The sequence below is a fragment of the Jaculus jaculus genome, chromosome 2, assembly GCF_020740685.1.
Source record: "Jaculus jaculus isolate mJacJac1 chromosome 2, mJacJac1.mat.Y.cur, whole genome shotgun sequence".
Taxonomy (NCBI): domain Eukaryota; kingdom Metazoa; phylum Chordata; class Mammalia; order Rodentia; family Dipodidae; genus Jaculus; species Jaculus jaculus.
This window is the reverse complement of record NC_059103.1, coordinates 197,888,823-197,905,112: the sequence shown is the minus strand read 5'-3', so window position 1 is coordinate 197,905,112 and position 16,290 is coordinate 197,888,823. Positions and strand designations below refer to the sequence as shown.

Genomic DNA, 16,290 nt, shown 5'->3' with positions numbered 1-16,290 from the left:
TTACCTACTTTATTTTGTTACTTTATTTAATTTATTTTTTATTTTTTGGAGACAGGGTTTTCAAGGTGGCCTCAGACTTGCTATGTAGCCCAGGCTGGCCTGCCTTTGGGTTCTGGTTTTACAGCACTGGGCATCCTCTTATATTTGAAAGCCATGTACTTAAAAAGCATGAATGCAGAGTAGGAGAGATGGCTTAGCAGTTGAGGTGCTTACCTGTGAAGCCAAAGGACCCAGGTTCGATTCCCCAGATCCCATGTAAGCCAAGTGTACAAAGTGGCGCCCGCATCTGGAGTTCGTTTGTAGCGGCTAAAGGCCCTGGTGCACCCGTTCTCTCTTTCTCTCTCTCTCAACAAATAAAATGAAATAAAAAAAGTTAAAAAAAAAAACCTTTAAAACAAAAAGCATGAATGCATTCTTTACCACTTTACTTCAAGTTTCTGTTTTTGTGCAATTCCTAATGATGAACACACATTTCCAGCCATTTTCACAACTTGCACACACATGTGATTAGCACTCAGAGCAAGAAGTAGGATGACCAGGCCTCCCCTCCAAACCCTTACCCCAGGTTCTTTTGGGCAGTACCAGCCAGGAGCCCGTTTCCTGTGACTAGTGAGGAGAAGAACAGAGCGGCCCACGCACACGCTTCGCTGGTTTCTGCTTGCTGAGAAGTGCAGGACGCCGTGATGGGGCTCAGCCAGGGCACTTACCCTCCTGCGTGAGGCCTGGCTCCAATCAGCCCTGGAAACACGGCCGAGGATGATGCTCAGAGTGCTGTTTTATTGTGTGGCTTAATTTCTTTGTGATTCCAGTTTATTGACTCACCTGAAGCTCTGTAAAGATTTTGAAGTTGACAATTGCATAAAAGACTTTGCCGCAAGACTGTCATTAATACCGAGCCCACCGCCTGGCCCGCTCCACTTGGTAAGTCAAATCTGGAATTAAATTATGTTGTTTTTTTTTTTTTTTTTTGGCAAACAGTAAAAGGTAGATGCCAACAATGCTTTAAATGCTTTGAAGCTTTAGCAAGGTTTAAATTGTTCTCCAGGGCCTTAAAGGTGCATTTTTACACTTCTAAAGGAGAACCGTTAAACAGCTAGACTTCAGTTGTGCCGAGTGGCTCATGATCACAGGGCTGGAGACAACAGTCCAAGTCAGTGTTAGCTTGCTGTCCAGGGATTATGTAGACAACTAGCCTTCAGCCTAAGTCCTTCTAATTTACTTACATGTGGAGCTGGTTTTTCACTTGTTTGTCTTGAGTAATGGTTATTGTATTTAATTTGCTAGTCCTTCCCCCTAGAGTGTTGCTTTCTGCTCCTCTTATAAGCACCACTATGTTATTTCACTAATGAATACTTCCCAATTTGGGTCACTTTCCAGGCATACAACTGGATCCTGTAAGACCCAGGGGTCTCACAGTGAAGTTGTGTTGGTTCCTTATCATCCACATGTAATACATGACAAATAGTTTAAAGAAGGATTTCTTCTGCCTTGTGGTTTCAGGGAATTTCAGGCCATGCTAATAATGAAGGCATGTGAGGGGGGTCATGGCAAAGGGAGTGTGGGGAGCGGCTCCTCTCATCCTGGTGGATCAGGGAAGGAATGGGGGAGTTCATGGCAGAGGGAGTGTGGGGAGCGGCTCCCCCCATCCTGATGGATCAGGGAAGGAATGGGGGAGTTCATGGCAGAGGGAGTGTGGGGAGTGGCTCCTCCCATCCTGGTGGATCAGGGAAGGAATGGGCGAGTTCATGGCAGAGGGAGTGTGGGGAGTGGCTCCTCCCATCCTGGTGGATCAGGGAAGGAATGGGCGAGTTCATGGCAGAGGGAGTGTGGGGAGCGGCTCCTCCCATCCTGGTGGATCAGGGAAGGAATGGGCGAGTTCATGGCAGAGGGAGTGTGGGGAGTGGCTCCTCCCATCCTGGTGGATCAGGGAAGGAATGGGCGAGTTCATGGCAGAGGGAGTGTGGGGAGCGGCTCCTCCCATCCTGGTGGATCAGGGAAGGAATGGGCGAGTTCATGGCAGAGGGAGTGTGGGGAGTGGCTCCTCCCATCCTGGTGGATCAGGGAAGGAATGGATGAGTTCATGGCAGAGGGAGTGTGGGGAGTGGCTCCTCCCATCCTGGTGGATCAGGGAAGGAATGGGCGAGTTCATGGCAGAGGGAGTGTGGGGAGTGGCTCCTCCCATCCTGGTGGATCAGGGAAGGAATGGGCGAGTTCATGGCAGAGGGAGTGTGGGGAGCGGCTCCTCCCATCCTGGTGGATCAGGGAAGGAATGGGCGAGTTCATGGCAGAGGGAGTGTGGGGAGTGGCTCCTCTCATCCTGGTGGATCAGGGAAGGAATGGGGGAGTTCATGGCAGAGGGTGTGTGGGGAGTGGCTCCTCCCATCCTGGTGGATCAGGGAAGGAATGGGCGAGTTCATGGCAGAGGGAGTGTGGGGAGTGGCTCCTCCCATCCTGGTGGATCAGGGAAGGAATGGATGAGTTCATGGCAGAGGGAGTGTGGGGAGTGGCTCCTCCCATCCTGGTGGATCAGGGAAGGAATGGGCGAGTTCATGGCAGAGGGAGTGTGGGGAGTGGCTCCTCCCATCCTGGTGGATCAGGGAAGGAATGGGCGAGTTCATGGCAGAGGGAGTGTGGGGAGCGGCTCCTCCCATCCTGGTGGATCAGGGAAGGAATGGGCGAGTTCATGGCAGAGGGAGTGTGGGGAGTGGCTCCTCTCATCCTGGTGGATCAGGGAAGGAATGGGGGAGTTCATGGCAGAGGGTGTGTGGGGAGTGGCTCCTCCCATCCTGGTGGATCAGGGAAGGAATGGGCGAGTTCATGGCAGAGGGAGTGTGGGGAGTGGCTCCTCTCATCCTGGTGGATCAGGGAAGGAATGGGTGAGTTCATGGCAGAGGGAGTGTGGGGAGTCGCTCCTCTCATCCTGGTGGATCAGGGAAGGAATGGGGGAGTTCATGGCAGAGGGTGTGTGGGGAGCGGCTCCCCCCATCCTGGTGGATCAGGGAAGGAATGGGCAAGTTCATGGCAGAGGGAGTGTGGGGAGCAGCTCCTCCCATCCTGGTGGATCAGGGAAGGAATGGGGGAGTTCATGGCAGAGGGAGTGTGGGGAGCGGCTCCTCCCATCCTGGTGGATCAGGGAAGGAATGGGCGAGTTCATGGCAGAGGGAGTATGGGGAGTGGCTCCTCCCATCCTGGTGGATCAGGGAAGGAATGGGCGAGTTCATGGCAGAGGGAGTGTGGGGAGCGGCTCCTCCCATCCTGGTGGATCAGGGAAGGAATGGGCGAGTTCATGGCAGAGGGAGTGTGGGGAGCGGCTCCTCCCATCCTGGTGGATCAGGGAAGGAATGGGCGAGTTCATGGCAGAGGGAGTGTGGGGAGTGGCTCCTCCCATCCTGGTGGATCAGGGAAGGAATGGATGAGTTCATGGCAGAGGGAGTGTGGGGAGTGGCTCCTCCCATCCTGGTGGATCAGGGAAGGAATGGGCGAGTTCATGGCAGAGGGAGTGTGGGGAGTGGCTCCTCCCATCCTGGTGGATCAGGGAAGGAATGGGCGAGTTCATGGCAGAGGGAGTGTGGGGAGCGGCTCCTCCCATCCTGGTGGATCAGGGAAGGAATGGGCGAGTTCATGGCAGAGGGAGTGTGGGGAGTGGCTCCTCTCATCCTGGTGGATCTGGGAAGGAATGGGGGAGTTCATGGCAGAGGGTGTGTGGGGAGTGGCTCCTCCCATCCTGGTGGATCAGGGAAGGAATGGGCGAGTTCATGGCAGAGGGAGTGTGGGGAGTGGCTCCTCCCATCCTGGTGGATCAGGGAAGGAATGGATGAGTTCATGGCAGAGGGAGTGTGGGGAGTGGCTCCTCCCATCCTGGTGGATCAGGGAAGGAATGGGCGAGTTCATGGCAGAGGGAGTGTGGGGATTGGCTCCTCCCATCCTGGTGGATCAGGGAAGGAATGGGCGAGTTCATGGCAGAGGGAGTGTGGGGAGCGGCTCCTCCCATCCTGGTGGATCAGGGAAGGAATGGGCGAGTTCATGGCAGAGGGAGTGTGGGGAGTGGCTCCTCTCATCCTGGTGGATCAGGGAAGGAATGGGGGAGTTCATGGCAGAGGGTGTGTGGGGAGTGGCTCCTCCCATCCTGGTGGATCAGGGAAGGAATGGGCGAGTTCATGGCAGAGGGAGTGTGGGGAGTGGCTCCTCTCATCCTGGTGGATCAGGGAAGGAATGGGTGAGTTCATGGCAGAGGGAGTGTGGGGAGTCGCTCCTCTCATCCTGGTGGATCAGGGAAGGAATGGGGGAGTTCATGGCAGAGGGTGTGTGGGGAGCGGCTCCCCCCATCCTGGTGGATCTGGGAAGGAATGGGGGAGTTCATGGCAGAGGGAGTGTGGGGAGCAGCTCCTCCCATCCTGGTGGATCAGGGAAGGAATGGGGGAGTTCATGGCAGAGGGAGTGTGGGGAGCGGCTCCTCCCATCCTGGTGGATCAGGGAAGGAATGGATGAGTTCATGGCAGAGGGAGTGTGGGGAGTGGCTCCTCCTATCCTGGTGGATCAGGGAAGGAATGGGCGAGTTCATGGCAGAGGGAGTGTGGGGAGCGGCTCCTCCCATCCTGGTGGATCAGGGAAGGAATGGGGGAGTTCATGGCAGAGGGAGTGTGGGGAGTGGCTCCTCTCATCCTGGTGGATCAGGGAAGGAATGGGCGAGTTCATGGCAGAGGGAGTGTGGGGAGCGGCTCCTCCCATCCTGGTGGATCAGGGAAGGAATGGGCGAGTTCATGGCAGAGGGAGTGTGGGGAGTGGCTCCTCTCATCCTGGTGGATCAGGGAAGGAATGGGGGAGTTCATGGCAGAGGGAGTGTGGGGAGCGGCTCCTCCCATCCTGGTGGATCAGGGAAGGAATGGATGAGTTCATGGCAGAGGGTGTGTGGGGAGTGGCTCTCCCCATCCTGGTGGATCAGGGAAGGAATGGGCAAGTTCATGGCAGAGGGAGTGTGGGGAGCAGCTCCTCCCATCCTGGTGGATCAGGGAAGGAATGGGCGAGTTCATGGCAGAGGGAGTGTGGGGAGCGGCTCCTCCCATCCTGGTGGATCAGGGAAGGAATGGATGAGTTCATGGCAGAGGGAGTGTGGGGAGTGGCTCCTCCTATCCTGGTGGATCAGGGAAGGAATGGGCGAGTTCATGGCAGAGGGAGTGTGGGGAGTGGCTCCTCCCATCCTGGTGGATCAGGGAAGGAATGGATGAATTCATGGCAGAGGGAGTGTGGGGAGTGGCTCCTCCTATCCTGGTGGATCAGGGAAGGAATGGGCGAGTTCATGGCAGAGGGAGTGTGGGGAGCGGCTCCTCCCATCCTGGTGGATCAGGGAAGGAATGGGCGAGTTCATGGCAGAGGGAGTGTGGGGAGCGGCTCCTCCCATCCTGGTGGATCAGGGAAGGAATGGATGAGTTCATGGCAGAGGGAGTGTGGGGAGTGGCTCCTCCTATCCTGGTGGATCAGGGAAGGAATGGGCGAGTTCATGGCAGAGGGTGTGTGGGGAGCGGCTCCTCCCATCCTGGTGGATCAGGGAAGGAATGGGCGAGTTCATGGCAGAGGGAGTGTGGGGAGCGGCTCCTCCCATCCTGGTGGATCAGGGAAGGAATGGGCGAGTTCATGGCAGAGGGAGTGTGGGGAGCGTTCCCCCCATCCTGGTGGATCAGGGAAGGAATGGGCGAGTTCATGGCAGAGGGAGTGTGGGGAGCGGCTCCTCCCATCCTGGTGGATCAGGGAAGGAATGGGCGAGTTCATGGCAGAGGGAGTGTGGGGAGTGGCTCCTCCCATCCTGGTGGATCAGGGAAGGAATGGGTGAGTTCATGGCAGAGGGAGTGTGGGGAGTGGCTCCTCTCATCCTGGTGGATCAGGGAAGGAATGGGGGAGTTCATGGCAGAGGGAGTGTGGGGAGTGGCTCCTCCCATCCTGGTGGATCAGGGAAGGAATGGGTGAGTTCATGGCAGAGGGAGTGTGGGGAGTGGCTCCTCCCATCCTGGTGGATCAGGGAAGGAATGGGTGAGTTCATGGCAGAGGGAGTGTGGGGAGTGGCTCCTCCCATCCTGGTGGATCAGGGAAGGAATGGGCGAGTTCATGGCAGAGGGAGTGTGGGGAGCGGCTCCCCCCATCCTGGTGGATCAGGGAAGGAATGGGGGAGTTCATGGCAGAGGGAGTGTGGGGAGCATCTCCTCCCATCCTGGTGGATAATGAAGTAGAGACTAGATGGGTCTGGGGCTGAGCTACTGCTTTCGGTGGCTGTCCTCTAGTGCCCTTTTCCTGCAGCCAGATTTCATCTTGTCAAGGTTCTGTGGCCCTTCCCAAGCAGTACCTGCACTGGGGATGAGGTTTACAAACGTTAAAACCTATAGGAGACAGTCCAGATTCAAGCCATGACAGAATTCAAGTTGGAGAAGTGGTGAACTTGACTCTGATCTCCCTCCTGCACTTCATACCCTCTTTTTTTATTCAGTAGTGGGGTCAAGCTGCTGAGCTGTGAAAACTCCTGTAGCTCAGTGTTTTCCAACTGCTTTCACCACACATATGAGGAGACAGGGTCTCCTGTTACCCTAGGCTTGCTGTGCATCCAGAGCTGTCCTGGAACTCTGGATCCTTCAGCTTCTACTTCCATAGTGTTGGAATTGCAGGCAACTACTGCCATGCCTTTCCCTCTTTTTATGTACCTGGGCTGGGGGATGTAGTTCAGTTGGTAGAGTGCTTGCCTGGTATACACCCAGTCCTAGGTTCAATCCCCAGCAGTTGGCACACACCTGTAATACCAAATCTCAGGAGGTGGAGGCAAGAGGATCAGAAGTTCAAGATTGTCCTGTGATACACAGTGAATTTGAGGACAGGTGGGTTACATGAGTCCCTTTCTCAAAGAAACAAAAGATAACCTGCTAACGAGGTGTAGTGGCACATTCCTGTAATCCCAGCCCTGGGGAGTCAGGGGCCAGATCCATAAGTTTGAGGACAGTCTAGGATATAGAGCAAGACCCTTTTTCAAAAATAACCTAAAAGCAGGAGTCTCTTAAGCATCTTTTCTTAAAAAAAAATACATTTAATTAATTTATTTATTTGAGAGGAAGAGGGAGAGAGAGCGCGAGTGAGCAGGAGAGAATGGGTGCACCACGGCCTCCAGCCACTGCTAACAAACTTCAGACTCATGCGCCACCTTGTGCATCTGGTTTACATAGGTTCTGGAGAATTGAACTGGGATCCTTTGGCTTTACAGGCAAATGCCTTAACTGCTAAACCATCTCTTCAGCCCCCTCTTAAGTATCTTAAGTAAATGGGGACTTTTATTCTATCAATCTTTTCTAGAAGATTGCATATAAGTCTTTGTCCTCTGCTTTGTTTTTGTTTTGTTTTTTGAGGTAGAGTCTCACTCTAGCCCAGGCTCATCTGGAATTTGTTATGTAGTCTAGGGTGGCCTTGAACTCATGGCAATCTTCCTACCTCTGCCTTGAGTGCAGGGATTAAAGGCGTGTGCCACAACACCTGGCACCTCTGCAGTTTTTTGTTAGTGACTGTTGTCACTAGCAAAAAGACATTACTGATTATGAAATGAGGCTGTATTTTGGGGGAAGTATTCTTCTGTGATTTTGTTGAAAATGCTTACTATGCCTTTGGAGTGAAATTCTCCTTCTACTATACCCTGAATTCTGATGTTTGATGTTTTCTTAGTGTCTCAAATATCTTGAAATTTCCATTCATACTTTCCTATTGGTTTGTCTTTCTCTTTGTTGGACTGTATTAGATCTGCCACCTAGTCTTCTAGCTTAGATATTCTGTCCTCTCCTTCATCCATTCTACTGGTGAGATTTTCTACAGATTTATTTTATTTTATTTTATTGACTGTGTTCTTCATTGCTAGTAATTCTGACTGGTTTTTCTTTGTTATTTCCATTTCTTTATTTATGTCTTTTGTTGACCTCCTCATTTCATTGAATTGGCTTCCTGTATCTTTGAATAATCTGCTGCAATCCTGATGGGCTTGCTTTTGTAGGTAACTTGATTTTTCTCTCTAACTGCTTTCACTATTTTTTCTTTGGTGTGTGTGTTTGGAAGTTTGATTATAATATGGCGAGGAGAGGGTCTTTCTGGGTTTTGTCTGGCTGGGGTTCTAAAGGCTTCCTGTATCTGCATTGGCACCTCTTTCCCAATTTGGGGGAAATTTTCTTCTATGATTTTGTTGAAGACGCCTACTATGCCTCTGGAGTGGAGTTCTTCTCCTTCTACTATGCACTGAATTCTTATATTGGATCTTTTCATAATGTCCCGAATATCTTGAAATTCCCACTCATACTTTTCTATAAGTTTGTCTTTCTCTTTGTTGGACTGCATTAGGTCTGCCACCTGGTCTTCTAGCTTAGATATTCTGTCCTCTCCCTCATCCATCCTACTGGTGAAATTTTCTACAGAGTTTTTTATTTCATTAACTGTGTTCTTCATTGCTAGTAATTATGACTGGTTTTTCTTTATTATTTCTATTTCCTTATTTATGTCTTGTATTGCCTTCTTTATTTCATTAAATTGGTGTCCTGCATCTTCTTTGATTCCTTTGATTTCCTCTTTGATTTCTTCTTTGATTGTTTTGATGTGTTCTTTGACCTCTTTGAACATATTTATAATCATTCTTTTGAACTCTTTCTCAGGCATTTCCTCTAACTCTTTCTCACTGGAGGACATTTCTGATGCATTAATACTTTTAGGTGGATTTATATTGTCTTGCTTTTTAGTGTTTCTTGTGTTATAATGTATATATTTTTGCATCTTGGATTAAGTTAATGCTTGGATTTTCTAGCTAGCTGTGTATTCTTAGCTGTATCAATTGATTTGATGTAATATATTTTCAGGGTAGGACCTTAAGGTGTTAGGTGTGGCTCTTAAGACTCTCAGAGTATCTACAAAGATGTTCTTAGGGGTTGAGTTTCCCTGCTATAGGAGTATTCAAGCAGGCTGAGTGGAATAAAATACAGGTAGATTCTAAAATTTAACTAAACACTGTACACATTCAATCAAAAACAGCCCCGAGTATGTATGCAAGAGTAGTTATTATAACGACCAGATCCTCTATCAACAAAGAGGTTAAGATTTCTGGTCTGTTGAGGGATCCAAGTCAGCTTGCGACCAAGTGAGACCCTTCCCTGGTGCAATCCCAGTTACCTTGGGTGATTTTGGTCTCAGTCAAGTTGCTGCCTGGGTCGTCGGGCTGCTGTTCTGATTTCTGGAGCTGGGCACTTGCTTTTCCTGCGGGGCAAACCGAGCTGCTGCTGCTGCCTCTGCTGCTGCTGTAGCTGCCACTGCTGGAGCCACCACTGCTGCTGAAGGTGGTGCTGCTGTGTCCACTGCTGCTGCTCCCCCTGAAGCTGCTGCTGCTGAGTCTGCCGCTGCTGCCACTCCTGGGTCTGCTGCTGCTGAGGCCGCTGTTACTGGTGCTGGAGCCGCTGATGTTGCTGCCGAACTCTGCTCCTGCTTGGGTCCCGCTGTCAGCCCAAGTTGGTGTGGCCGGGTCCCGGGCCACTGCTCTGTTCGCCGGAGCTGGGCTCAGGCGGTGGGGGAGGGGAGGGAGCCGCAGCTGCTCTGGTTCTCTTGCTGCTCCAAGCGTTTTTCTACCTCACGGTCTGCTCCTCTGTTGCTCGCTGCCGCTCTCCCCTCACGTTTCCCGAGTTGCGGAGAGTGCGGTGTGAGGGGAAGCGCCCGCACCTGACTTTTCCTGTGGCTCGAGCCGAGTCTAGTGGCTTTCTGGTGCGCCGCGGCCGCGGCGGTTGGCCGAGCTGTCGGAGCTGCTTTTCCCGCCTGTGCAGGCTCTGGATGCTCTGGAACTCTTCTACTTCTCTGCTGCCGCTTCAATTTCCTATACACCTCACTTTTTAGTAAAAGTGTGTATTTTGCTGAGTTTTTTGGGTCTTTTTCCCCCCTAGGCTGCTTTGGCATGGTACCTACGCCGCCATCTTAACCGGAAGTGGATGTCGCTTCCTGTATCTTTGATTCCTTTGATTTCCTCTTTCAGTCCTTTGATATCCTCGAACATATTTGTAGTCATTCTTTTGAAATCTTTCTCAGGCATTTCCTCAAAATCAGTCTCACTGGAAGTCATTTCTGATACATTAATACTTTTTGATGGATTTATATTGTGTTGATTTTTTGTGTGTTTCTTGTGTTATAATGTACATATTTTTGCATCTTGGATTAAGTTAATGCTTGGATTTTCTAGTTAGCTGCAGTATTATTAGATGTATCAACCAATCTGATGTTATATATCTTCAGGGTAGGAGCTTAAGGTGCTAGGTGGGGCTCTTAAGACCCTCAGAGTATCTACAAAAGTAACCCTAGATGTTGGGTTTGCCTGCTATGAGAGCATTCAGGTAGGCTGAGTGGAACAAAATACAGGCAGATTCTAAAATTTAACTAAACAATGTACTCATTCAATGAAAAACAGCACACAGTATTTATGCAAAAGTAGGTATTTTGACTACCAGATCCTCAAAGTCATTGTCCCACACCCTTAATCCTGTCAACTTGGAGGCTAAGATTTCTGGTCTGTTGAGGGTTCCAAGTCAGCTTGTGACCATGTGAGATCCTTCCCTGCTGTAATCCCAGTTACCCTTTGGGATGATTTTGGTCTCAATTAGGCTGTGCTCCACTTGGGCCCCTCTTTGGTGTGCTGTGGTATCAAATAGGCTGGCTGGGTCGCTGGATTGCTGCTGTGGTCGCCAGTGTTGGGTGCTGTGAGCTCCCTTCCCCAGGTCTCTAGTGCTTGCTGGCGCTTTTGCTGGTGGTGGGGAGGGGAGGCTGTGGATGGTGGCTGACGTTAGCCCACTAGTCCTCCCAGTTGTCTTCCTCATGAGCTGCTCCTCTGTTCTTCCCTGCTGTCTCCCTTCACATTTCTTGAGTTTGCGAGGAGCTCCGGTGTGAGTGGCGAGTCTCCTCACCTGGCTTTTCCTGTGGCTCAGGCTGAGCCTTATGGCTGGAGCCACGTGGATCTGGTGTCGCCACTGCTGGAGCCGCTTCTGCCTGCCTATGTGGGCTCTAGATGCTCTGGATCTCTCCTACTTCTCTGCTGCAGTTGGTAATTTATTATATACCTCACTTTTTAGTAGAAGAGTGTATTTTGCTGTGTTTATTTTTGGCTTTCTCCCCTAAGCTGCAACTGGAAGTCTTATGTTTATTTTTTAAATTTTATTTATTTATTTGAGAGAGTGAGAGAGACACACAGAGAGAGAACGGGTGCACCAGGGCCACCAGCCACTGCAAACAAACTCTAGACGCATGCACCACCTTGTGCATCTGGCTTACATGGGTCTTGGGGAATCGAATTGAGGTCCTTTGGTTTTGCAGGCAAGTGTCTTAGTTGCTAAGCCAACTCTCCAGCCCTCATTTTTATTTTTAAATATTTATTTATTTAGAGAGGGGGGGGGGAGAGAAATGTCAGGGCTGCAAATAAACTCCAGACACATGCACCACTTTGTGCATCTGGCTTTATGTGGGTATTGGTGAATAGACCCTGGGCCATTAGAGTTTATAAGCAAGCACCTTTAGCCACTGAGCCATCTCCTCAGACCCCTTCCCCGCCAGCTATTTTTTAATTCTTTATTTTGTTGTGTTAGGAATTAACCCTAGGGTCACAGGCACATTAGGTCAGTGATTCGTCCCTCACCGCGCCCAGTCTCCACTGCCTTGTTTGAAATGGTTCTTGCTTCTAATGGACAAAGTGGCTATAGCAAACAGAGGCCCACACATTGTAGGAAACATTTGGCAGTGTCCTCTCTACCAAGAAGCTAGTCTTTTGTTGTTCCCCATCTTCCTGTGGAAAATATACTTGGAACAGTGACTCAGTGGTGGTTGGGATGGGTAAATAGGAACACACCCTTTTTGTTTCACTTTCCAATCCTTCCCTGGTGCCTGGTTGCCTTGGTGATGCCACTCTGCCAGTCAGACTTGATGGGTCCTCTTTGTCCTGTCTCACTGTTTGCCTCTCTCCAGATCTTTCTGTTCTCTCTCAGTGGAGGAAGCAGGAGCCACTGTGGGCAGTGGGAACGTGAGCCACAGACCTGTCCCCTCCAGGGACTGGAAGCCCTGGCAGGAGGGAGCCCACCCTCCTCCTGTTTGTTTCTTCTGTTCCCACTATGTGTGGCATGATGTGAACATGGAATTGACTTGAAGTGTTATTTCAAACTAATGGTACTTGGGGATAGAAGGCATCCTTGTGATAATCACAGGCTTTAAAGGAGCTCTGAGTGGTTTATGGAAAATGTGAGAATACAGTCTTTTCTAAGAAAAACTCACAATTCCTGAGAAGGCTTCCAACATGCTTGGTTTAGAATCAGTGCCAACTGGAATGCCAGCCTGGGCTATGGCTTAGTTGTGGCTTTCAGTGAAGAACATGCTGACTAGTTGGCCAGGTTAAGGGAGTTAGAAGCAAGAAGATCATCCTGGGCTGCCTATTGAATTTGAGGCTAGCCTGGACTACATGGGATCTTACTTCAAAAACAAATAACAACAAAAAAGTCATGGGCTGGAGCAATGGCTTAGTGGTTAAAGCACTTGCCTGTGAAGCCTAAGGACCCATGTTCGACTGTCCATGTCCCACATAAGCCAGATGCACAAAGCAGCACAAGCACGCAAGGTCACACGTGCGCACAAGAGACGCATGCATCTAGAGTTCGATTGCGGAGCCCTGGTGCACCAATTCTCTTTTTTTTTTCGTTTACTTTTATTTATTTATTTATTTGGGAGCAACCGACAGAGAAAGAGGCAGATAGAGAGAGAGAGAGGGAGAGGGAGAGGAAGGGAGAGGGAGAGGGAGGGAGAGGGAGAGGGAGAGGGAGAGGGAGAGGGAGAGGGAGAGGGAGAGGGAGAGGGAGAGGGAGGGAGGGAGAGAATGGGCGCGCCAGGGCCTCCAGCCACTGCAAATGAACTCCAGACGTGTGCGCCCCCTTGTGCATCTGGCTAATGTGGGACCTGGGGAAATGAGTCTCAACCGGGATCCTTAGGCTTCACAGGCAAGCGCTTAACCACTAAGCCATCTCTCCAGCCCGCCCGCCCGCTCTCTCTCTCTCTCTCTCTCTCTCTCTCTCTCTCTCTCTTTGGAGGTAGAGTCCCACTCTTGGTCAGGCTGACCTGGAATTCACTAAAATAGTCAGTCTCAGGGTGGCCTCAAACTCACAGCGATCCTCCTACCTTTGCCTCCCGAGTGCTGAGATTAAAGGTGTGTGCCACCACACACTCTCTCCCTCTCTCTCTCTCTCTCTCTCTCTTTCTCTCTCTCACTTTCTTGATCTCTCACATTAAAAAAAAAAAAACGGTCATTAAAGGGCTAGGGGCTAGGGCCTCGCTCAGTAGTAGAACATTTGCATAGCACAAACAAGTTCTGGTTCTGTTCCCACACAGACAGCCATGGAGGACTAACTGCATGGATGTCTTCAGGCTGTCCTCTTCCTTTGTGATGTTCCTGGTGGCAGGAGCGTTCCACAGTGGTTTCTTTCTTTCTGTTTTTTTAAAACTGTATTTATTAGGACTCAGAGGTTTTTAGCCTGCATTGCGAGTGGCTGTTTTGACTAACTGGCTCTTGGTCCTCACAGATATTTAACATGAAGCCACTGCAGGTGGTGTTTCCCTCCCAAGCCGACCCGGAGAGCCCCGTCATTGACTTAGACCTCCACCTGCCCCTGCTGTGCTTCCGGCCTGAGAAGGTGCTGCAGGTGTGTGGCCTCCAGGCGGGGTATGAGGACATCACAAATGCTGCTCATCAGACGCAGTTAAACTGCAAGTTAAAGTGTGCAGACCAGGGGCTGCCCTTGCCTGGCAAGTGTGAAGTTCTGGTTCCATCCCCAATACTGCTTAAAAAAAAAAAAAAGCCGGGCGTGGTGGTGCTCGCCTTTAATCCCAGCACTCAGGAGGCAGAGGTAGGAGTATTGCTGTGAGTTTGAGGCCACCCTGAAAGTCCATAATGAATTCCAGGTCAGCCTGGGCTAGAGTGAGACCCTACCTCGAAAAACCAGAAAAAAAAAAAAAAAAAAAAAAAGCACAGACCCAGGAACCATTGTATCCAAAATAGTCGTGTTTTGTGCTTAGAACCAGTGTTTTAAGACACTTTGTCTGGGGTCTTAGCTGGCTTTGCCGTTGGCAAATTGAAAGGAGAAAACAGACCAAAACCTGCCTCTGGTTCTGGTGGGGGCAATATATAAGTGTTCTTTTTTAAAAAAAGTTTTTATTTATTTATTTGCAAGGAATGAGTGGAGGGAGGATTGGCTATGCTAGGGCCTCTTGCCACTGCAAATGACCTCCAGATAAATATGCCACTTTGTGCATCTGGCTTTGTATGGGTACTGGGGAATCGAACCTGGGCCATCAGACTTTGCAAGCAAGTGCCTTTAACTGCTGAGCCATCTTTCCAGTCCTGTGAGGTTTTTTTTATTTTTATTTTTATGTATTTATTTGCATGTGAATATATTTGGGTGCCCCAGAGCCTCTAGCCACTGCAAATGAAGTGTCTTTAACTGCTGAGCAGTCTTCCCAGCAACCTAACTCACAAGTGTTGTGAGCTTTCTGTTCCCGGCTGGGCGCCGGCAGACGGTTCTGTTGCTGTCCCCAGGTCCTGAGCTGCCTTCTGACGGAGCGACGCATTGTCTTCTTCTCCTCGGACTGGGCGCTGCTGACACTCATCGCCAGCTGCTTCATGGTCTACCTCCACCCCCTGCAGTGGCAGCACACCTTCGTGCCCATCCTGTCGGGACAGATGCTGGACTTCATCATGGCGCCCACGTCTTTCCTTATGGGTTGCCACATTGACCACTTTGAAGAAGTCAGCCAGGTCAGGTAGAGAGCGTTTAGTTTGGAACACGGGCTGCAGGGCAAGTGGGAAGTCGCATTTGAAAGCTCTGTGCGTCTCAGGCCCTGGGTTTGATCCCCATTGCTACAAGTGGAAAAGCAGAAAAGCATGAGCCCTGAATTACCTCCTACCCACCCTCTTTTTTTTTGTTTGTTTTGGTTTTTTTGAGGTTGGGTCTCACTCTAGCTCAGGCTGACCTGGAATTTACTATGTAGTTTCAGGGTGGTCTTGAACTCTAAGCAGTCCTTCTACCTCTGCCTCCCGAGTGCTGGGATTAAAGGCGTGCACCACCACGCTGGGCTACCTCCTACCCTCTTAAGTTCAGAGCAGCATTAATGGTCTGCCTTAGACCTTCACTGAGGACATGGAGGTATGGGAGTGAGTGGAACTCGCTCTCAAGTGTAACCTCTGCTGCTCACCAGCTCTGCAATGTTAGTGAGTTAGTCCCTTGGCCAAGCCTCAGTTGACTTGTCTGGAAAGTGAGGCAGGGGCGTGTGCTTGTGAGCAGGACTCTAAGCTGAAGAATCCTCCACAGGCCACAGGCCTCTCAAGTGCTGACATGACAGGGATGTGCCACCACATGCAACGGAATTTGGGTTATAAAGACCCCGGTAAACTGGGTGTGATGCACTCAGGAAGCTGAGGCAGGGTGATCACTGCAGGTTCGAGGCCAGCCTGGGCTACATAGTGAGTTCCATGGTCGCCTGAGCAATACACAGAGACTGTCTCAAAAAAAATCTCTTTATTAAGATACCATTTACAGACCACAAAATCTACCTAGTTAAGATGCACAGTTCGGTGACTTTGATATATGTGTAGGGTTTTGTAAATATCGTATCATCTTGCCACCCACCAAAGGACTCTACAGGGTATTAGCAGTTCTTCCCATCCCCATCCCTGGTGAGGGAGGGCTCCTTGGGTCTGAATGGACTTGTCTCTTCTAGATGTCTAATGTTAAGTGGTAACTGCAACTCCTGGTCCCTTTGCCTGCCTTTGCCTCGGCAGAATGTTCTCAATGTGTGTGCATGCTTTATTGCTGAGTAAGATTCTGCCATGCAGCTGACCCATATTTTGGCATGGTTGGTATACAGCTGTCACCTTGGAGATAGTTGATAGGCACTTTTGGGCGCACATGAGCAGTGCTGCTGAGAACATTCGGTGTGTGAGTGTAGGGTCCCATTTCCCCTGGTGACACCTCGGAGATTTGCCGAGTCAGCTCCACACACCTGTCTGAGGGGCTGCCAGCCTGCTTCCCCAGGCAGCTGCTGCAGAGGGGAGCATGCAGCGAGTTTTCTGCTCCCCCGTGTCCCTGACAACCATGTTGCTGTCTTTTTTTTCGTTTTAATTTTATTTGTGAGCTGGGTGTGGTGGTGCATGCCTTTTATTCCAGCACTCGGGAGGCAGAAGGAGGAGGATCACCATGAGTTCAAGGCCACCCTGAGACTACATAG

The 16,290-nt window shown here is 50.5% G+C and overlaps 1 protein-coding gene across 2 annotated transcripts in view; it reads left to right on the top strand.

The window, feature by feature from the left end:
- The window catches only part of Dennd3 (DENN domain containing 3), an 83,409-nt gene that overhangs the window by 19,753 nt on the left and 47,366 nt on the right, over window positions 1–16,290 (top strand). For both annotated transcript variants that reach the window (XM_045143756.1, XM_045143755.1), the window contains exons 5-7: window positions 810–921; window positions 13,590–13,709; window positions 14,603–14,821. In XM_045143756.1, the coding sequence (XP_044999691.1) occupies window positions 810–921; window positions 13,590–13,709; window positions 14,603–14,821 (451 nt within the window). The remainder of the gene's footprint in view (window positions 1–809; window positions 922–13,589; window positions 13,710–14,602; window positions 14,822–16,290) is intronic.